This window comes from Melospiza melodia, chromosome 6, assembly GCF_035770615.1.
Source record: "Melospiza melodia melodia isolate bMelMel2 chromosome 6, bMelMel2.pri, whole genome shotgun sequence".
Lineage (NCBI taxonomy): Eukaryota > Metazoa > Chordata > Aves > Passeriformes > Passerellidae > Melospiza > Melospiza melodia.
This window is the reverse complement of record NC_086199.1, coordinates 10,340,870-10,362,529: the sequence shown is the minus strand read 5'-3', so window position 1 is coordinate 10,362,529 and position 21,660 is coordinate 10,340,870. Positions and strand designations below refer to the sequence as shown.

The window sequence follows — 21,660 nt, the reverse complement described above, 5'->3', positions numbered from 1 at the left end:
CTTCCCTTGGCACACCTCTCCCAGGCATTGCTGGAGGATTGGGTCAGTTTTTGGGACAGCCACTTGTTCCTCCTCCCAGTGCTTGTATATAACAGGGAGCCACTACCAGTGCGTGGTCACAGTGGTCCCCCCTGCCTGCAGCAAGGGTCCAGCCTGGCAGGCCTGGGAGCAGCACAAGAAACAAGAGCCCCACTGGCACATCCCTCTCCAGGCGGGGATTTCCTCAGCAGAGCAGCCTGGTCTGCTGCTGTGTTACTCTCTATCCCAGAGCTCTGGCTGGCAGGGGTGGCAGCTGGGGGGTGAAGGACAAAACTCTGCCTGATGGTAGCAAAAAGTCTCTTCCTGTCTCAGCTGGTTTCATTTCTCTGTTCTGGTCTGAATCCACACTGGGTTGGGGCCAGGACACTTCTGAGCCCTGGTTTCTTGTCTAGTTGCTAAACCAACTTCTTCTTTGGCTGCCTGGAAGCTTTTCTGCTGCCCTTCCACATGGCCAAGACTGGAGCCTGTGTGAAAGAGGAAAGGAAGGTCCTGCTCTCTCACTCAGAGGGAGTGGTGCAGCTCGTACAAGTGTCTGTCACAAGGCAGGAAGAGTAGGAGTCAGACTTTCCCAAGGCTCAAGTTAGATCTCTGTCTGGCCGCCACGCTGACGTGTGGGACAACAAAAGCACTCTGTTGGTAAATGGAAGTGGAGTCGTTTGAGAAGGTCCCAAATTTTCTTCCTGGCAAAGTGAGGTGATATGTTTTCACAGGGCTGTGAGAACCTTTCTGGAATTTTCTCTCCTGGAGAAGGGATTCACAGTATGCAAGGAGGACCTTCAAGTTTGTTTTATAGTCACAAGGCTCAGCAAAGAACTAGGAGGAAGCACAATACCACAGCCCTGTGGTTACTTGTCCTGTGCTCAAGCTGCTGCTGTCCTTCCTGGAGGTCATAAACAGTCAGTCAGCTCTGAGGATCAGCCAGTGATGTCTCTGGGGAGTCAGAAAGTCCCTTGGATCTTCACTGTACAGAGCTGGTGTGTGTTTGAAGCTGCTGAAAAGGACTGTGCATCTCATTGACAGCCTGTGGCTGAGGCGTGGCTGGATGTGTCAGCTGGACCTGGGGAATCCTGTGCATGTCCCAGGGAGGGAGAGAGCTGGGGATCCATGCTGAAGTCTCCCTGGATGGCTAACTGTGACTGCCTCACTTCCACTGCTGAAGGAAGCAGCAGGCTGTTTTGTGAACCTCTCAGCCTGCAGTGATCCATAAAAATCTCGAGCACAGGCACCTGCTCAGACTGTCTTATGCTTGAATTCAAGAGAAGCTTTCTCCTTTGGCAAAGAAGTGAAGCCACCTCTGGTTTGGTGCTAGCCAGGAGCATCACCCTTTCCCCTCCTACCCCATCCTGAGCTGGCTGCCAGAACTCCCTCCCTCCTGCCATGGTCCTGCTCTCTTGGGCAGCTCCTCCCTACCTGTGACATGCTGCAGACATTGCCCCCGGAGAATACAAAGGAAGGAGCACTTGTCACCAGGAAGGACAGGTCTTTCAGACATCTTTTGAAGCCTCACAGCCCTGGGAGTGGGCAGGGCTGAAGTAATTTGTTCCTGGAGCCAGAAGTCTGGAGGAAAAACAGTTATGGAAATAATAACAACAGTGACAATCAGAATAGGTGGGATTGTGCTCAATGCAAAGACAGTGTGTTGGCTGCAGCAGGCATCTGTTTCTGTGGAAAAAGTCATCTGCTCCTGTGATGAGCACCCCTCCCTGCCTTTGGGGACCTGGGAGGAGGAGGAGACAGGAGGGATGGAGGTGGCTCAGTGCACACAGACCTGGCTGTGCCTGGACTAAAGGCAAAGTTTGATGCCTTGGTGTGTGAGTAGGAAAAAGCAAGGGAGCTCTTTGCCCCTTTCACTGCTCCTGGACAGCATCAGCTGTGGCATTTGTGAACCTCTGAGCCACGCTACACCTCAGTGAGGTGAAGACATCAGCAGAAAACATAATGCTTTGCTTTTGTGTCAGGTTTGGCCCGACTCACCTTAGTGGACTCTGAGGTGACAGTAGGGACCATTTGTGGTTTAAAACGGGTCACAAATTGCAGTAACTCATGGTAGCCTCAGGTGTGTGGCCTGCAGGTGAATGCCTGGAAACAGAGCCTCAAAGGGAAGTGGAATCCTGTCCACAACCTGCTGCTGTGGGGTCAGCCTGGGCTGAGAGCACTGAAATTGGAGGTCACAAACCCTGGTCAGTGAAGGACTGTGTCCTTCCTGCTGGCACTGTTTGTGCAGGCAGCTTTCACCTGCCAGCCCAGGCTGAGCCCAGCCCCAATCCAGCCAGGTGCTGGGGTTCCTGGTGCACCTGCATGCTGTGACCCCTCAGTGTACACTGTGTCTGGTGGCTGCTCCCCTGACCTGTCACCCCCATGGTGGAGCTTGTCCTGCCAGGCCTCAGGGGGCCACGTCCCCCTCTCCTGACACGTGGTCTTGTCACCTGCAGAGTGACATCCAGGCTCACAGAGCATCCCTCAGAGCTGCAGCACTCACAGTCCCACACCAGTGTGAGTCTGTCCCAGGGCAGGGCAGGGCAGCCCCACACAGGCAGTGGAGTGGGGGCTCAGCACCTCGGCTGTAGCAGCAGCACCCAGCCCGTTTGGCATCCCAAAACAGACCTGACACCCTAATGACACTTGCCAAGGGTTTCTCCTGGGCTGCAGTTTCCAGCCTGCGTGAGCATCACCCGGCTGGAGAGTAAACAATATCCTTTAATAGGAGCAGGCAGCGCCGTTCGCAACGCGGGGAGCGGCGGAGCCTCCTCAGGCAGCGCTGGGCCGCGGCGGGGCTGCCATGCCCTCATTTGGAAGTCTCTTGCTCGACCCAGCTGCTCGAAATGCGGCTGTTTCCGACGCACAGGCCAAGGGAGGCTTTTTATTTAGAGGATGCTTGGCCTGCTCAGTGTAGAGGGGAAGCCGAAAGGCACCAGCTCTGCTCCTGGGCTCTGCCGGCCGTGACTTGGAGCTGGAGCAGGCCCAGGAGCCTCCCGGGTGTGCTGGTGCTGCCATTTATGGGGCTCCCCCGCCGAACAGATTAGATAATGCTCTCCCTCCTGAGCCCCGGCTCTCCCTGCTCCTCCCCGGGAAGGGGCTGCTCTGCGTACACAGGAGCTGCCTTCAAAAATAACCTGAGGAAGCAGCCGGGCGGGAGGGCACCGCTCCCGTTTCCATGAGAGCACGGGGAACGCAGTCTGCCGCGGCAGCTCAGCCCTGGCCTTGCCTTTCTGACCCCGCTCGCTTTCTCCCCAGCTTTTCCCTGCTTTTCTCCCCTTTCCTTCTCGGGGCTCCTTTGGGAGGGCCCTTGCTGTGGGCCTGCTCTCTGCAGCCTCTCCCGCTGCCTCCCAAGGCCTCTGAGCCCTCCTGGGGTAGCAAAGCCCCGTCCTGCCCCCACCAGCACCCAAAGGGAGGAGTCCCACAAAGGGTCCCACCCCCAAACGGGCACAGCCTGGAGGATAAAGCCCCCTGTCCGAAACAGTGAGGCTGGGGGCTGCAGACAAGGGTTCAGCCACATCTCTAGCAGGGCAACATTGCTGCCAGCTCCTGGGCTGGCACAGGGATCTGTCCTGAGCTGGGCTAGGATGGGGCTCCTATGTTACTCTCCTCATGCTGGTGGTAACCTGTGGGACAGACCAATGTGTCCAGCTGCGAGTGGACCACAAAGCTTTTCACCTTTGATTATGTGCTTTTTACAGTCTTTTCAATTCCCAAGAGAAATTCTGCAGGAATTTTCTATTTCTGCAGGAAAGGCAGCAGGGAGCTGAAAGGTTGATCTCTCCCGAGACCTTTGTACTTTATTTTTACTTTTGTTGTTGTTTTTATTTTAATCTTGAGGAAGGAACAGGCTAAAAGAGGCATAAATAAAATCCAGCTAGTTGGGACAAAAATACTTGGTTGAAATCCTTGCCCAGCACTGTGGGTGAGTTTGTACATGAGAGAGACGCTCAGCTAAAGGAGGATTCTGCATCTCAGACCAGGATTTTTTATCTTTCTCTGTGTTGCATCTGGAGGAGAAGGAGAGTGACCTGGTTAACCTTCACCTCTGAAGAGGGTGAGCAGCACAGCAGAGGATCATATCCAAGAGCCACCTTTGTCACCCTGTCCCCAGCCTCAGCAAGGCAGCTTCCTCCCTGCTGTGAAATGGGGCTAAGATGATACCTTCCAAGGGCTGGTAAAAAGCCTGAATGATGCTTTGCTAAATGCAAGATTACAGAAGCACAAAGTACTGTTAGCACTAAGCCTGGCATAAGCTGAAGGAGCAATCTTGTTTTCTTTTCCAAGATAGACTTTGGGATTTCCTTCACCTGGGTCAGCACCTGGGGGTGTGTCGGGAGGCTTTTTTGGAAAGGAGAGAAAGTGCTGTCAAGCTTTCATCTGCATCTAAAACATGTTTTACCCTCATGCTTCATGCTGAGTACAGTGCCATTGCTTAAAACAAATATATACATATCTAATTTCCTTGTGTTACTTTCCAAAGATCCCAGTGTCAATGTGGCTTCTCAATAGTCTCTCACCACAGGTTGCCCTCTCTGAGAGGTTCATTTCCAAGTCCCAAAATGTCTCGCAGAACAGTTCCTTTGGAAACTGCAGCCCCTTGGCCGTGGCCACCGTGCCCTGGGTGCCAGTGTGAGCCTGGACTGGCCACCTCTGCCAGCACTCCAGGGCTTTCTCAGTGGGGTGGCAGGACAAGACAGAACATGCTGAGAAATAGCAAGGAGAGAATTGTTATGCCAAGTTCAAAGATTAGTGGTTGGCTTATTAGGTTTTCCCCTGAGCTCAGTATTGAGTAATTCTAAATGACCCACACAGAAGTCTGAAGGGAGGATTAGTAAAGTTTAATGGTGGAGGTTGGTGTTTGGAAGTGTCATGGGACTAGAAGTGCTGCCAAACAACAAAATGTTTCCCCCCCTTGCTGGTAGATGTTTCTTAGTATCTTAAAAATTGTTTCAGCTCACTTGCTAGTTTTCTGAATCTTTTTAATAAGCATTCCCATTCCCATTCAGTCTCAGACAGCTCTTGGGTTTCTAAATGTACTTCATTGTTTCTCTGTATCTTTTTGATGCATTTATTCCAAATCCCTTTTAGGTAATCTAATATCTGGTTTTGGTGGTCCTTGCTCAGGGCTGGCCTTAACTGGAAGTGAAGAAACTGAGCTGAAAGGCAAGTCAGGTGAGCACTTAAATAACTCCTACAGAAGATGGTGGCTCTCCAGGGAAGTTGCTCTTGGTGGAAGCTTCACTCTTGAACTAAGTAGCATAAAAATAATCTCCGTGTGGCCATGTCAATGGCAGTGGAAGTTATCTTAAAAGAGAAGAAGGTTGTACAGATACCCCAGGAAAGTCCATGATGAGTGATGGAGACCATGCACCAACCACAAAAACATGTCATTGCTGGTTTTGGCACTGATTTATATAAAAGTATTTGGAAAAGATACACTGGCCATCTGCCACTTCAGCTGACCCACTGCTTGGTATAATTTCTCATAAATACTGTTACAGGGACAATCGTTCATTCCTTGTGAGGAAAAACAAAATACAGTTTCAGTCTGCTTTTAAAGCTCCATCTTATACCACATGCAAGGGTTTTCCCAGACACATGTTCTGGCATGTCACACCCAAGCAGCAGGGCCACCTGAGCCCAAGGCATCTCCAGGGAGCAGGAGGGGGCTGCAGAGGGGAACTCTGCCCCTGGAAACATCCTGGTACCCCAGGAGAGGAGAGGGACACTGTCTCTTTCTGACAGTGGGTAGCAGCTGTGGGCTGCATCCCTAAACATGCAGTCCTGCTGCTGATGTGAGGACACAGGTGACCACTAGCATGAAATGCTGCCAAGCACCTGTGGCTGCTGCAGGGAGAGAGGCTGGATGCTCCACGGGTGCAGCCAGACTGATGATTCCCACTGGAACTGGGGCCTGGTTCTGTCCAAAATTTGGGTCACTGCCAGGTGATGCACACGAGCCAGGGCAGAGCCCCGTGCTGCCACAGGGACCCTTCCCCACTGACACACTCAGGATCCAGCCTGTGCCAGGGGTGCTGCCCTGCTGGAAGGGACAGGCCTTGTCTCCATGCCATGCTGAGGTTGTCCTCAGCTCTGTTTCAGCCCAGCAGTGACCCAGGCTGCTGCCTGCAATCTGAGGCTTCCCCCACGCTAAGCTGCAAGGTCTCTGTCCTGCTGACAAGTCTCTGCAAAGCACAGGGTTCATTGCAAAAAGAAAAACCACACAGAAAAAAAGGCCAAACCACCAAGTAACAGAAAACACAGACCCTGGGGCGCTGGGCTGGCCAGTCCCTGCTTGCTGGCTCAGCCTGGTGCCCAGGTGAGCCCTGCCCCACTGCAGCAGCCCAGGGAATGGGCTGGAGCAAGCACAGCAGTACCTGGCACTGGGCAGCTCAGCTGCTGCACAAGGTGATGCTGCTCAGGTGCAAGGTGTGATTGCCAGCACTGCTGCGTTAGGTGTCCCTCACACAGCCTGCCCAGGGCTGGCTGGAGCAGCCCTGCTGATGATCATCCACCTGGCTCTCTTCCACCTAATGCAGTCAGGAGCTGGCTGCAGTGAGCAGCAGTCTGTACAGTCACCACTGGCTGGGGACCCTGGCCAGGGCTTCTGGGGCTGTGGGGAGGTCCATCCATCCATCCATCCATCCATCCATCCATCCATCCATCCATCCATCCATCCATCCATCCATCCATCCATCCATCCATCCATCCATCCATCCATCCATCCATCCATCCATCCATCCATCCATCCATCCATCCCCAGCACATACCTACTGCTGCTGGGATAGGGCTTCAAAAAGAGTTGGGAGGTGGGAAGCAGGGACACTGAGGGGTGCTGTGAGCAGTACTCTGAGCTGAGATCAGCCCCTGGAGAGCCACAGGCAGATTTGGGAGCTGCCCAAGCACCTGGTGGGCACAGAGGCCAAGCACTGGGGCAGCTGGGCACTCTGCAGCCCCTGCACATGTGGCCATGCACTCCTGACCTTGCATTCCCTCCTCAGCTCTCCTTGGCCTCCAGGACAGCAAGAAACCTTCAAGCCTCTCCTGAAGCTCTCAGCAGTAGGAAACAGCTGAGCTGTTTGATTTCTCATGGCCCTTCCCACCCTTTAGGCAAGTGCAAAGTTTGGGGGGCCCACCAGCCTTGGAAGGATCAGAGACCACCCTGTGCCACCCACCAGATGGAGGAGGTGAAGGGGCACTGACAGGGACAGAGAGGGGGCATGCCAGAGTCAGAGGGAAGGAGGTAGGTACCCATTCCAGCCACAAGGGAAAGAGCATCCTCAAGATGCTCAATGCCTTTTTCCCTTAAAATAATGGCTTATTAAAAAAAAAAAAAAAAAAAAAAAAAAAACAAACAAAAAAAAGGCAGCCATGACTCTCCCATGGAGAGGAGCTGAAACTCTGGGACCATCCATTGCAATCCCCTTGTCATGCATATTCCCACAAGTATTTCTGGAGCCATCTCTCCCAGACAAGTTCCAGCTTGGAGGCTGTTACAGCAGCAATCCAACAAAAAGCTATCTCATTGTCCTCTGCTGAGCACAGCCCACTCCCTCATGGAGCAGAGGGGTTCCATGGCCCTCCTGTGTCCTCTCCTGCTCTCCTGGACAGGTGCAGTCCCTGGCTCCAGCAGGGGCTCTGGGTCAGCAGTGCCAGCACAGGATGGCAGTGCCAGCTCCCAGTAATGGCAGCCTGGGAGCGCTGGCAGCCCCAGCAGGGATTAGTGATGATTCAGGGGATTTCACCACAGCCTGCAGGGAGAAGGGCCAGTTTCTGTGGGCAAACCTCAGGGCCTCAGTGAAACACCAGCTTCCCTGCCTGAAATGGCTTCACCAACCGTGCCCCAAAGCCACCTGGTTTGCACCTCACTGCCTCCAGCCTGTCCCTGGCCAGCTGGCACAGCGCAGCAGGACGAGTCACCTCTGTGCCAAAGACAGTGCCCAACCTTCATCAGCTCCCATGGGCAGAGCTGGCACTAGAGAGAACCCTCCAGCTTCGCTGCAGTTTGGATGTGCAGCACATATGAACTGCAGACAGACAGACAGACAGACACTATTCACACCCCAGCAAACCTGCCCTTGGTGCAGCACATCTGAACTGCAGACAAACACTGTGCACACCCCAGCAAACCTGCCCTTGCTGAATGTGCTCACTGCTCTGCTGGACCAGGCATGGGGTTTCAGGTGAGTTAATTCAGTAATTTTCCAGTCACTCTTTCCCATGTAATCCAGGAAAGCTTTGCCGTGCTTGAGTGCTACCATCAAACACCATCACAATAAGGCACTGCTGCTGACACTTCCAAGGTCTTCCAGGTTATTCTCAGTTTCACTCCCTGGTCATCAATAATGGATGTGGAAAAAGCAACCAGACTGCAGCTGTCAGCCAAACCTCACACCCACCTGCACAAAACACAGGGAAAAGCTGAGGTCCTTGCAAAGATCTGGAGCTTGCATGCATATGGTAAATTGAACTTCACTTTTGGTTTTATTCTGAAATTGCATTGAAGAAAGTTCAGGGTTGCCCATTCTTGTGTATTTTTAGCTGAACTTTTCACATTCATTAAAAACTTCAACATTAACATTTTTCTACCCATTTTCCTGGGTGTTGAACATGAGGCATTCTGCCCTTTTAAAAGTTTAATTCATATATATATGTATGTGCATATATATATAAATGTTTTCTCAGAGTCTTACTCACTGGCTGAAGGAGAAAAACAAAAATGTTTGGTAGGTCTGGATGCGTCTGAGTTTATTTTTACCCTGTCTGATACTGCAAATTTCCCTGCTAATTGTCAATCCCAGGCTGAGCTCATGCTGCCAATTTGATCACTAGACTCACACTGTGGGTGTACCAGGTACTACTTCTCACCTGGCACACTCAGCCTGGCTCTGTGCAGCATTTGAGCAAAAAAAACCTGCCCAGATGGTGTTCCAAAAGGTGGGGGAAGCCCAGTGGTTCAGGACTGACACCTTGGGCAGCCCTCACCTCTGGCCAGTGGCTCATGGCTGGTGAGGTGCTCAGGGACTGGGAGTCCAGGGCAAGTGTCCCACATGGGCCTTGAACAGCAGCTGGTCAGGGGCTTGTGTGATTTCTGTGTAAGAAAATAAATCTAAAATGTCATAGCCAGGGCAAGAGGGTCAAGCAATGCAAGAGGCCCAGTTGTGCTGTGGGGTGCTCTCCATTGCTGAGCTGGGCTCCCCTCCACTGCAGACAAATAAAGCCCAACAAAACCCCGTGATGGTGGGGAAGTGCCCTGCCCCACTGGGGGAGAGCTGGAGAAAATATCACCAGGCTATTTCCAGCTTTGTAACTATGTTTTTAGGAGGAGGGAAGGCAGACTAGCCAGAGGAATGTGGAGCAGCCAAAGGAGCCTGCTGGCCTGCTGCTTCCCCAGGGGAAAAGCAAAGCAAACAGGAGATGAAAAGCTTGTGATGCCATCTCCATCCTCAGAAGAGTGCCTTGCCTACCACACTACCACATTTTTTGTGTGTGGGTGTGTGGGTGGAGAAAAGAACAAAGATCACTCAAAATCTTCTGCTCAAGTTATTCCATGTTGCGTAAAAATATGGTAATGCTCATCTGAGGACAGGCTGGAGCCTAAACCCTCCCAGGTGAGTGCTGGAGACATTAGGCAATAGCACCTTCCTTTTCCTTCTTGGCCTAGCAATGGATGCTGAGCAAAATGGAAAGCTGGGGGAAAGCATTGCCCTGCCCTAGGCTGTGGCTGGAGCTGAGCAAGAATCCTCTGCAGAGAGCCGGACTGGAGCAGGAGCCTCCTGTGCCCCAGGCAGAGCACTCACCAGGCATCCAGCAGGTAAAACCACCTTGCTCCATCCCTTATTTTTGTGAGAGAGGAGGGTTTGGCCACCTTGTCCTGGGAAGCAGGAGCCACTCTGGAGCAGCTGGAGCTGCTCGGGAAGCAGCCACCCTGTCCCTGGGCTGACCAGAGGCACAAGGGAGCGCGCGGAGAGCCTGAGCCCTGCTCTGAGGGCTGGGAGCCTCCCCCACCAGGGCTGTGGTGCTGAGCCCACAGCAGGGTCAGACACCATGAATCACTTTCCAGTAGATAGCACGGAAGTGGGATAAGGAGCATTTAAGCTGCCAGTGAGTGTAACATGAGAGGCAAATGGTTTCCCAAAGAGATTCATTTCTTGAGCAAGGGCTCTGGGGTGCCAGCAGGCAGCGCGCTGCTGTGCCACACGTGTCCAGAGGCAAGGCTTGGCACCCCACCAGCCAGGGCTGGGCAGCTGCTCCCTGAGGGAAGCAGAAACAGGAGGAAAATGTAATGACAAACAGAAATTTCTCTTTAGAACATTATAAAAGTGGTGCATGTCTCACAGCACCCAAGGGGACAATATGCCAGCCTGGGGGAGCAGGGGCAGTAAAACAGGACAACACAAGGGGCTGCCTTGCAGCAGCAGGATGACAGCAACCATCCCTGTTCCCCTGTCTATAGGGGAGAAAAGCTCAGCTGAAACATCACAGGAAAGCCCAAAGATGGCCCAAAGGGCTCCTGGCCCCTCTCCTCCCCCAGCACTGCTGGGACCAACAGAGCAGTCCCTGTTCCAGGCCTGATGAGGACACTGCCATCACTGTGGGGGTGATGAGAGCAGGAGCCACACGGCTCCTTTCCAAAAGCTATGGGACACAGGTGGTTAATGCAGGCTCCCTGGATAAAGCACAGCACTGACTGATAACCTTCCTCTCCTCTCCTGCCCCATGGCAGCCTGCCAGCACCTGGCACCATTCTCAGTGCCCAGAGCACAAACAAGGCTGCTCCATACAATCCATAATGGGCACCCAGGGTACAAGGGTGAGTAATGCCAAAGACCAAACCAAAGCTTTTAAGGTGAAGCGGCAGGAGCTTTAATCTCTCTCTTGATCAGAGGTTTTTAGAAAGTCCCACCTGGGGTTGGTCACAGTATCCACCTTTTGCCAGGACACATTCTTTCCCTGAAACACTTGCAATTGCTTTGCTTTGTACAGGCTGAAACAAAAGCGCGGTCGCATAGCAGCAACACGAGGGAACACAGCAAAGGTAGTGGGTGGGAAAGAAAACCAATTAAAAAGAAGTATTTTCTAGCTGGATGCAGGCATTAAAGACTGGTTTGCTGCTTTGAGCACAATTGTTTAGCCAGCTACAGGTGCTGTCTCAGACTCTAGGGACTCAGGGGCTGAAAGCAGACAAATGTAACAGCTCTGAGGGGTTAAGAACATAGGAGAAACAAGATGCATAGAGAGAGAAATGTTTTTATTAGTCCAGCTGATATAGCTAGAAAAAAATAGACAAGTTTTCAGGCAACTCCTTTCATTAAGTAATTGCTGTGAGCGCAGTAACGACGCTGTGTTGAGGAGAGGCACCACTAAATGAACACTCTCTGATTACAAGAAGCAGAACCAGCTATTTGCCAAGCGTCAGTGAACAGTGACATGAAGCACAGCATGGGGGATCTAAAGAATATACAGAACCAACCGGTTGTCTCTTGCACCATTTTCTCTTCCCTGCTCTCAGAATCTTCACACAAAAAACTCCTGTGCTGATTAACTCAAATACAGGAACACCCAGCACAGAACAAAACTCTTACATATGATCTCCTCTCCCCCACCCAATTAACTTTGAATGCAAAGTTTCACATACAAAGCTGTATTAAAAGAAAAAAAAAATCTTATCTGAAATGTTCACTCAGCCTTTTCTCACCAAAATTAAATTAGCTTACCCCAGCTGGAATCATCTCTTCAGCTAAATGACAGCCTGCAATCACAGCCTTAGAAATATCACAGCCTTTACAAAAGAAAGCTTCAGTTATCTACACAAACCTATATAAAGCTGCACGCCAAGGAGCTCTGCATCAACCCCTCATCACGCTCCCTCCATCAAAGCTGTGTTTTAGCAGTGGGTAGAGCTGCTGAGCAGGTGCATCTGCATGAGCTGCAAAGGCTGCTCTTCCCAAGGGTCTGATGCTCCCAGTTAGCAATACTTGTGGGAAATGCTGCTCCTGTATGTTAATAATGTGATGCTTCCACACAGCAAGCACACATGTACAGCCATTCTGGAGAACAGACCTACTTGATGCAATCTTGAGCTCATATCCAGACAACTACCTGAGCTTGCAAGCCAGGCCCAGTTTGGGAAAAACTATTTAGCATGTTTTAATTGACTGTACTGCTCAGTTTTAGGTTCATGGGGCAACTGGTGCAGGGGCCAACAAGAGTCAGCTGACTAAAGCTCATTAGCTGGTATTTTCCTGTAAGTGGCAGCTTCCAGCCCCTATCTCTGTCCTGGCTGAGCTGAAATCACTTGAGAACCATGGTCTGAATTAATCTAGGCTTCACCTCACCCCTTAAAGTGTTGTTGTTTACACTAGCTGTGTTGAAGACAAGCTCCTCCCCACAAGCAGCTCAGGGTCACTAATACCAAGGGCTGTAGTCTGACCTCAGAGCCTTGCCCTGCAGCCCTGAGGGCCCATCTGAGACAGCAGCAGCCCTCTGTCCCCAGCCCTGCCTCCCCTCCCTCACAGGAACCAGCCTGGCTTGCAGTACTCAGCATAATGAGAGTTTACAGTTGGCATGAGCAGATGCACAAGTCAAAGCCTTGGAGGTAGGGCATGTTTGCAGTGACTCATGTTTAACATTAGTTCTCAAATTTACAGCAACTACAATCAAGTTAAGAGGTTCAACTTCTGAAACTGCTTTAACAACATTTCAACTCAGCTGGTCTGCAGCAGCACACCCAGGAAGATGTGCTTGCACACAAAACCAAACCACCTAGCATAACTATGAAAACCAAGTCACTTAAATCTCAAAGACATTCAGTTAACATATCTAAGACATCTCAGGCCAAACAATAGTTTATTTCATTTGATTTTCAGCAACATCTCAACCATCAAAAAAATAAACTCTAACACAGATGGATGGAAGACTTCTCTACAGTGTAACTAAGTGGGCTCTGACCCCAAGGGTTTGAATTGGAGTGACATTTTATTATTCATCCAATAAGTTAGGAAGCATGAGAATAAAGTGCTTTATTTCTGAGCTGGCATGAGGTCATCAATGGACTGGCCTTTTTCAAGGCGTTTCTCCATTTCAATGAGGAGCTTCACTCCATCCACCACCATCTGCACCAGCTCCACCTCAGAGAAGCCAAGACGATCAGCATTGGAGACATCAAACACTCCTCCAACAGCAGCTGTGTCCACACCACCTGCAGGCAGCAAGAGATGCAGTTACAACATTGACCTCAGCCACAGCAGGGGAGTCTGCCTTTCCTCCCTCACCAGCTTGAGGCAGGGACACAGCAGGACCATTCTCTACAAGCTGCCACTGGTGCCTCATCCTACATGCAGGAAGATAAAGCCCTGTGTGACTGCCAACATGAACCACAGAACATGCAATTAGGCAAGCTCTTTATTCTTCTGACCCATGAGCAATCTAACCCAAGGTCACAAGAACCCACTGGAGCTATCTCCAGTGGGCTTAAACCAGGATTAAACCAGGATTCCCACCCTTGCTCATGAACAAGAACAGCTGTCCCCAGGTCCACCTAATCTAGTGCTCAAAATGACACACAGAACATTAACAAGACAGCCAGACAAAGGACATACTAAGTAGAGAGCTGGCATTTGCTGCTGTCCTAGGGCAGGCTGACTCAGCCCATCAGTGTTATTATGAACTCTCACCTGTGCCTCGTTTCTGCAGCCTAAGTTTCTTGAGGACTTCTCCAAATTTCTCATGTTTCCCAAGGTGTGGGAGCTTGATGTGCACACCAGCACGGAGCCCTGTTCCAAGGTTGGATGGGCAGGTTAGGATGTAGCCCAAGTGTGGATTCCACATGAACTCGTAGTTTTTGGCCTTGAAGAGACTTTCTATCTATAAATAGAAGGAATGAATGTTTAGAGATTGTTCTCTACCTTAAGATTGTAGAACATCCATTAGTGTTCACTTGCAGCTTCAGTCACTCAGCAACAGCCACAACACTCAGAACAGCTATTTCAGCCACATAAGCCTCCTCCCTATGGAAAAAATGGCCACCAACAAGGGGCTTTTCAGGCCTTCATCTTGCTCCTAGCAATGAGACTGGCTAAATTTAAAAGCTACACTCCTTATGTCACTATCTGTTGGGAAGCTGGATTTAATACATGTCAAGCTGGCACATCTCTTAGGATCAGGACAGGGGCTGGTAAAGCTCAAGCTTCTATCAAGACTAGAAATAGAGAACTTGAGCCCAGCTTTGCCCATGCACATTCAAGCAATCTCTCCTCCTCCCCAAGGTGTCTCAAAGCTTTAGAGAACTATGTAGAATTTCTTTAAAATACAGTTGAGACATTTGGATAAGGGTGCCACCACATCAAGCAAACATCCTAGATTACACAGCTACAAAGCTTTTTGCCAAAACACCTCTTTTGGAGCCCTCATAGCTCTGGATCTCATCAGGGTGTTCTCAGAGATCCAGGCTGTGAAACACAACCATGGAGGACTCCAGAGGGGGCTTGAAAGCTACATTCTCATCTCTAACCAGAGAGCCATGTGCCATTTGAACCCACAGACAGTGGTGATTTACCTTTGTTAGTCCAGTACAGAAGCGGCTGAATACTTCCTTCATGTTGCCACCTTTCTGCATGGAAATAACTCTAAGGTGATCCTCCTCATTGATCCAAACAAGGAAAGTCTTGTTATCATTGTGCCTAGGAGACAAAGCAATCAGTTTGCTGTCTTGCCCATCTCACATTTTGAAGATGATCCCAAATTGCTCAGCACTGCAGTTTTTAGTTCAAGATACTCACTTAGCTGCTTCAACAAGATAGATCTTCCTTCTTTTGCCCACACAGGACCCGAGTTAAGCTGGCAGTTGTTACCCTGCTCTTTTCAAGAGGTAATTTGAATTGGCCTTTACAGAGTAATAACATGGCATTACCTAGTCTTACAGTATCAAACCTAAAACTCCCTCATCCCCCTAGCTCACTGTGGCTCCAGTTTACAAATTAAGGTATTTCTGCTCAGCAATTTGCAGAAAGGTGATCAATAGACTTTGAGGGAGTCCTGTACAATAATGTTCATAATGACACCATGTGTAAGAAGCCTTTTTAGCAGTATTTTGTCAGATTATGTCAAACTGCACTTTGTACCTTACTTTCACTGTGAATTTTAGATCAGGGCTCTTCAGAGATGCTATATAAAAATCCTCTGAACAATGGGCTCCTCCTGCCCCAGCTTGCAGCTGACAGCAAGTAGTATCATCCTTGTTTATCTTGCTAGTAATTTCTGAATGTGATTGTGATCAAAAATTAGCTAGTACCCGAGGAAAGTTATTTATGCAGACATCACTAAGATATTACACACTTCAAGTCTGTAAATTAGTCATGCTCAGATGACAGCACTATCTGGTGCTGGCAATCTGCAGGTAGATGATGCAATCTTAAAGGTGACCTACAGAAACAAAGTGTGCTTCCTCTGGGTTGTACTGAAACAGCTGCAGTAATAAGATTGGAGCATTCCTGTTGATAAAAACCTAGCCCTTAGCTTACAAGGGAGCAAGTTAATTATGCTGCAGAAGCTCCTGAGATGCAGTTTTATGTAGGTGACCTACATTTAAAACAAGCAGAACCCTTCTATTCCACACCTCTGCATCAGACCATTCCTGTCACTGAGTCTCTGGGGACAGGGGGAGAGCTCATCACTAGCACAGATAAAGCCATACCGGCCCAGCACCAGTGAGCTTCTGCAAGCAGAAATGAAGAGACTACAGGGGAGTAACCATGCATCCAGGATCACCCCTGAGCTAAGACAATGCTATGGTTTGTACCACAAGTTACTCTCAACTCTTGTGGGAAAAACCGACTGTAGTGGCACATCTGTTCCTTCACAAGTGATCCACTTCCACAGGCTGATTCAGTTTTTGCATGGTAGCTCACTAACCCATGCTGGCCCTGGTTCTGGGCTAGCCAAGCTGGCTGTTCTTACCAGCATAAGAACACTTGTCCAAATTTTGCTGGTTAACTGCAAGTTCTCTGTAGAAGTTTCTCATCAAATACAGTAATATAAGGTGAGAAGTTACTACTTTGCCCAATAGTACAAGTCACCACTGAAGCAGCAAGATTTTAACTTTTATGACTGCTTCCTCACAGACATACTCACCAGATACCCCTGGCATCAGGCCAGTCTCGTGCCATCCCAGATGCCAAGAGAAGAGGAGAAACTGGCTTGTCAAACAAGAAGTGGTCATCAATCAGCTGCTGCTGCTCTGCATCAGTCATGTTCCTCAGAGCATAGTACTTCCCCTTGAGATCACCGTCCAGACTACCCAGAGCTGAAAGAGAGAGACTCTTTTAGAATGGGACTAAAGGTTCTACACTTTCCCAGCACGTTGGAGACCACACACAAAGTATGGCAATGTTTGATCTGCTGGGTCTGGTTCCTCCCTTGCTTTCATCTCCAATAGCAATGCCCTTGTGGCACAACCTGAGGCAATATCAGATGATTTGTCTGCACCTTCCAGGCTTGTACAAGTAGCCTTTGTTCCCTTACATGCAGTATAGAATCATTACTGCTGGCTGAACTCTACAAACGGAGACTGCTTTTTCTTACAAGGAGAGCCAAGGTTATGACTATAACAAGCAGTATTATTCTAGTCAAGGACTGTTACCCTGCCCTTGAGAGGTTTTGAAACAACTACACTCTCAGCCTCCAGAACTGCACCTTGAGCACTGGGAGGCAATAGAAAAAAAAAAAACAAAAAAAAACAGCTGAAGAGCTTCAATGAAAACCAGTGCTTATTCTAGTCAGCTGCAGATTTGGAACAAGACTACATCTCTAAGCAAGCTGAACATTAATGAAAGTCAATTAAATGCAGCCACAAAACACTGCACCCCATGACTCAAGCCCTGTAGTTGCTACATACCTGTTACATTTCAGGTTTGAGCCCTGATGAACCAACCTCTTTCCACACACACAGACAGAAGCTTTTGAGATCAGCACAGGTCAACTTTAATGCAGTCCAACTTCCCTCTGCCATGTGCTCTCACTCTCAGCTACAAGCTGCAATGCTGAGGCAGCTCTAAAGCAATGAGCCTTTTCCAGGGAAAGCTCCAAGCTCAGACTGAATCTTCAGGGAGGTGCCTTTGGCCAAGTGCCTCCATTTCAAACTGCAAAGAGCACCTCTTGCACAAAGGACAGGACAGTGTCCCTGGTGCACCCAGCTCTCACCTTACCTTCAACAGAGAGCTTCTCGATGGCGCGCCGCTCTCCTCGACTGCAGTGCGGGGGAAGGCAGAAGCCACGGATGCTCCTGCCAGTTCTGACACGGGAACTCAGCACGTAATTGGGATCCAGGTCATCCCCTCCCTGCAAGGGGAGCAAACCAGCAAGCACAACCCTGTCACCAAGATACCTAAACACACGTAGCCTCCGTGCATTTAAGAATGCGCTTTACACCTGAGGCAGTGACTCCCTGGCCTGTGAGCCAGTGCCTCACTTCAGGGCAATTCTCTTCAGCATCACATCAAGCACCTGTGTAACACAACTCCTGCTCTGAGGTCAAGGCTACAGATACTGTGTAGTCCTAGAAGACAGGGATATGACCAGAACATCAGTTCCATGTCCGGTCTGGACTTCTGTTATCCCTTACAGATTTACAATCTAGAGACAGCAACATGAGGCAAAAACCTTCTTTAGGTATGAGAATTGTTCTTTCTTTACTGTTCTCTCATGTCTCTTTATTTTCAATTATGATTTATGGCTAGCAAATCAATATGGAGTTACAAACTCCCAGAGTTTAGCTAACAGCAACCTTTAAAATCCGTAAAATTAAGAATCCTTACTCTTAGCTGTAAAAATATTTATTCAATGGCATGACACCATCAGCTGGTAATTAAGATCCAAGATCAGACAGAAGAAAGTGTTTGAATTTTATGATAGTCCTTGATTTCTAGGGCAGTATTTAGGTTGACTGTTAGAGCCCACAGCTCACAGAAACACACACTGAAGGTGTTTGGCACAACCCACACTGCAGCAGCACCTGAGAAAGCTCCTGCTGCACACAAGCCACTGACATCCCACAGCAGCAAGCTCTTCAGGCTGCTTGCACCAGACTCACAGCCCAAGTGCCCCTGCTCAGTGGAAGCAAGGGGACAGAGCCTGAGCAACCAGCTTAGGCAGCTGCCAACACCTTCACAGTCCTCAGACCAATAATCTGTAATTGATCAAAACTTTATACCTGCAGGTTATCAGCATTCAGGTCAGTCTTGTGCTGATCACTTGGTTTGTAGCCACCATGCCTGTCTTCAATAACTGGATCAAAGAGCTCCTTGAACACTTCATAGGATTCTTCATCACCAGCCACACATCCTACTGTCATTATGAAGGGATGGCCTGGAGTGGTAATAAAGTCAGAAGAGCTAAGTCTGGGTGACATTTGGCTGTACTCCAGTGCAGCACTAACCAGGCAAGTTCTTTAGTGGCAAGTCTAGTCACTTAGAAGTTCATTCTTACATAGAAACATTTGGAGAGACCCTACATTTTACACTTCATCCAGTTTGTCAAATGCAGTGCTATGGAAACCCATAGCTATTGTCATTAAACCAGGCTCATTTGTCAAGCTTGGTTTAGGACAAATTTGCACAGCACATCTAATTTGACTAGCTAATTTAGATCACTGCATAGAACTTTATGGCTAAACAATCATGCTTTGCTACAAGCAAGCATGCTTTGCTTTTTGCTCCTTCTGCTACAGAGCTACATTTCTGTAGTCTGCTCATAAATGCCACCTCCACAAGATTAGTTTTAAGTCACCATATTCAAAAGCACCAGTTACTTCAGCTGGTTCACACGGAATATTCTCAATGCATTTTACCAGGATTATCAACCCCAGTCTGAATGACATCATCCAGGGTGAAGCCACTGGGCGTGACTCTGTCTCTCAGTTTCTCGTATAATTCCAGGGTTAGAACTTTGGCCATGTGGTTGTTGTGGCTGCTCAGGTCCGGATACTCCTCATCAGGAGGCAGTCTCTGATTATTTAGTTGGGCCATTTTGATATTGCTAGAGTAAAAATAAATACTGTAATGTTAACATGTAAACACATCTGCTCCCCCTTTTTCATAGAAGTGCTAGAAAACATAATGTAACCAGTTTGGAATAGGAAGAGACCAAGACTGCCAGGTAATCTTTTTTTCCCCCCCTCCTCAGATGAGTTATAATTAGAACGCATTTGGTTTGACTTTTTTTTTTTTCTCTCCAGATTGAAAGTATTTAGCAGAGCAGTTACATAATTGAAGTGTCTGGGAATTGGTGTGTCAGATCACAGCATGAAACATAGCTTGATGGAAACATGGCCTCCCAACAGAGCCATGCCTTTAGAGCAGTCTCTCAATGCTTTAGATTTGTCCCTCAGTAGCTTGAGAACTTTGGGTTCTCAAGCATTGTCAAGAAGCACTTCCAGTCAGGAGGGAGAACAGATCATTATGCAGACCTAACGATCCCATTACCTGGGTTGTCAACCCCAGTCTGGATACAATCATCCAGGGTAAATCCACTGGGAGTCTGTTTATCCCTCAATTTCAGGTACAGGTCCGGGGTCAGCACCTTAGCCATGTGATTGTTGTGAGCTTTCAGGTCAGGGTACTCCTCCTCAGGCTTGTACTTCATCTTCAGGAGGTTGTGGCTGTTTGAGAAGGGCATGGCTGACCCTACCGCAGTCGCTAGGGGAGAAAGACGGGAAGCCTTTCACTGGGGGTTTGGCAGCCTCCGGACCGCCCGGGGGAACGCCAGGCACCCAAAAGGTCACCTTGGCTCACGTTCCACCCGCGCCCTTCACACCTTTGCGGGTACACCACCTTCCACAGGCGCCGAGGAGGAGCAAAGAAAGTTCTTCACCTCCAGCAGCCTTGCCCCGTGCCCACCATCCCGGCCGCGGGGGCACAGGTTCTCCCGGCTCCGGGGCGCCGCCCGACTGCGGGGACGCGCCCAAGGTCGCAAGGAGCAGCCGTAGCACATCGGGCGGACCCCGCGCGGCCCCGGGGCTCGGCCGGGCCGCCCCAGCCGGGGGTGCACGGCCCCGCCGGGATCCCGGGCCGGCCGGCAGGTGAGCGGGGCGGCACCGCCGCACCCTCGGTGCGCGGCCGCGCCTCCTCTCGCCGCTGAAGGGCGAGGGGAGCAGGAGGAGCGACGGCGCCCTCCGCGTCCGCGGACAGGCGGCTGCGACCCGACCGGGGAGGGGAGGGCAGTATCCAACAAGCCCTTACACAACAGACGGCTCCCTCAGGGGACCTGGACGGGCGAGCGTATGTAACTACCCTGCTAAATACCGGGTTAATCTGGTTTTAGAGCCCAACCAGCCCGGCGAGCACCTGCGCCGCTCCCCGCGTCCCCCGCCCCGGCTGCGCCCCTGCCCCGCGCCGCCCCTCGCGCTCCTCCTCAGCCGGACCAGCTCCACCCCACATAGCGGGGGAGGGAAAAAGAAAAAAAAAAAAAAAAAAGAAAGAAAACAGGGAAAAAAAAAAAGGAAAAAATAAAATCCTTTGTTTAAAGGTTGCAGAATGGCTCGGCTGCCCCGGGACTTACCGCGGGCTTCGCAGCTACAGCAAGAACCTCCGCGGGGCTCCGCGTACTACACCGCCCGAGTCCGAGTGAAGCTCCAGCAGCCCCGCCGCGCGTCTTTTATATAGAGTGCCAGCCCGCAGCCCCATTGGCCGTTATTTATAGCCCATTCATTCCATTGGGCCGCGCAGCCGCGGGCGGGGCGGGTGCTGCGCCGCCGGCCGGGCCCGCGCTCGCCGCCATTTTGCTCGGCGTCGGGGAGGTCGGTGGTGGGTGCCGGACCCTGCGGGCCGCTCCCGCGGCGCTGAGGCGGCCCCGGCACTGTCCCGTTACCACCGGCGTGAGGGCGGGAATCCATCTCGTGTGCCACCGGCCGGGGCGTGCCATCGCACACCAACTTGGCTGGTTGGAGGCTTCACACCTTTGCCAACACCTTGGTCGGGAGTTCAAACGCGGCTCTGACAATGCATCACCCCAAAGGAAGGGTTATGTGGTGTGCGGACTGGCCGTGCTGTGAGCCGGGTGGGTGCCCCGAGCTGGCAGAAAGCGCTGAGGCGGCTGCGGATGTGGCGCCCAGCCCCCGGCAGCCCGGCTCTGCAGAGGGAGGACCTGCACCTCGCCTCCAGCACCTGCGAAACCGTGGGCTCGTTTTACAGCTTCATTCGAAAGGAAGTAGGGTGATGGTGTAAATCGCAGTGAATCCTCTGCTCTTGTCATGTGCCAAAAAAAAATAAAAAATCTTCAGCTTTGATTGGAGAGAGGGTGATTTCCTGCTAAAGACAGGCACAGGAACTCTGGGATCTGACCCATCTAAAGCTCACCTGAAATTCGCGAAAATAGTGACTTCCACTAGTCTTTGTAGGAATGAGCAGGTTTGTCCCAAAGCAAAGATGCAGCTAAGAATCCTGCTGTTTGCAGAAATTGCAATATGTTAACAACGTGAATGAGTATCTTGATTTGACTTTCACCTTTACATAATAGTATCTTTATCTTTCTCTGACGTGTTTCTCACAGCAGAACCCATGTTTATCCTCCTGTCCAAACAGAGTGTATTTATCCATGAGAGTGCAAATCTGAGTTCCAGAGTTGCTTTCCTTGACATGAGCTGTGAAT

At 50.4% G+C, this 21,660-nt stretch overlaps 1 protein-coding gene across 2 annotated transcripts; it reads right to left on the bottom strand.

Annotated features, from left to right (window-relative positions):
• Positions 1–12,850: 12,850 nt before the first annotated feature.
• CKB (creatine kinase B) lies at positions 12,851–20,684 on the bottom strand. 2 transcript variants are annotated; one of them, XM_063159871.1, is made up of 8 exons: positions 20,572–20,684; positions 19,497–19,709; positions 18,227–18,381; positions 17,223–17,355; positions 16,150–16,321; positions 14,576–14,699; positions 13,695–13,884; positions 12,851–13,219 (listed from the first exon to the last, which is right to left on the bottom strand). In XM_063159871.1, exons 2-8 carry the CDS (start codon positions 19,687–19,689, stop codon positions 13,041–13,043), a joined length of 1,146 nt encoding a protein of 381 aa, XP_063015941.1. In that variant the 5' UTR covers positions 19,690–19,709; positions 20,572–20,684; the 3' UTR covers positions 12,851–13,040. The 2 variants fall into 2 exon arrangements, with proteins under 2 accessions (XP_063015941.1, XP_063015942.1); XM_063159872.1 differs by lacking the exon at positions 19,497–19,709 and adding an exon at positions 18,863–19,050 and having other exon boundaries at positions 20,572–20,662.
• Between the last annotated feature and the right edge of the window lie 976 nt (positions 20,685–21,660).

Excerpts from the sequence above, each read along its gene's own strand:
- CKB (XM_063159871.1), bottom strand. The coding sequence starts at position 19,689 with ATGCCCTTCTCAAACAGCCACAACCTCCTGAAGATGAAGTACAAGCCT. Across the intron at positions 16,322-17,222 it reads CGAGAAGCTCTCTGTTGAAG|CTCTGGGTAGTCTGGACGGT; the intron begins GTAAGGTGAGAG and ends TCTCTCTTTCAG. Across the intron at positions 13,885-14,575 it reads TCTGTACTGGACTAACAAAG|ATAGAAAGTCTCTTCAAGGC; the intron begins GTAAATCACCAC and ends TTCTATTTATAG.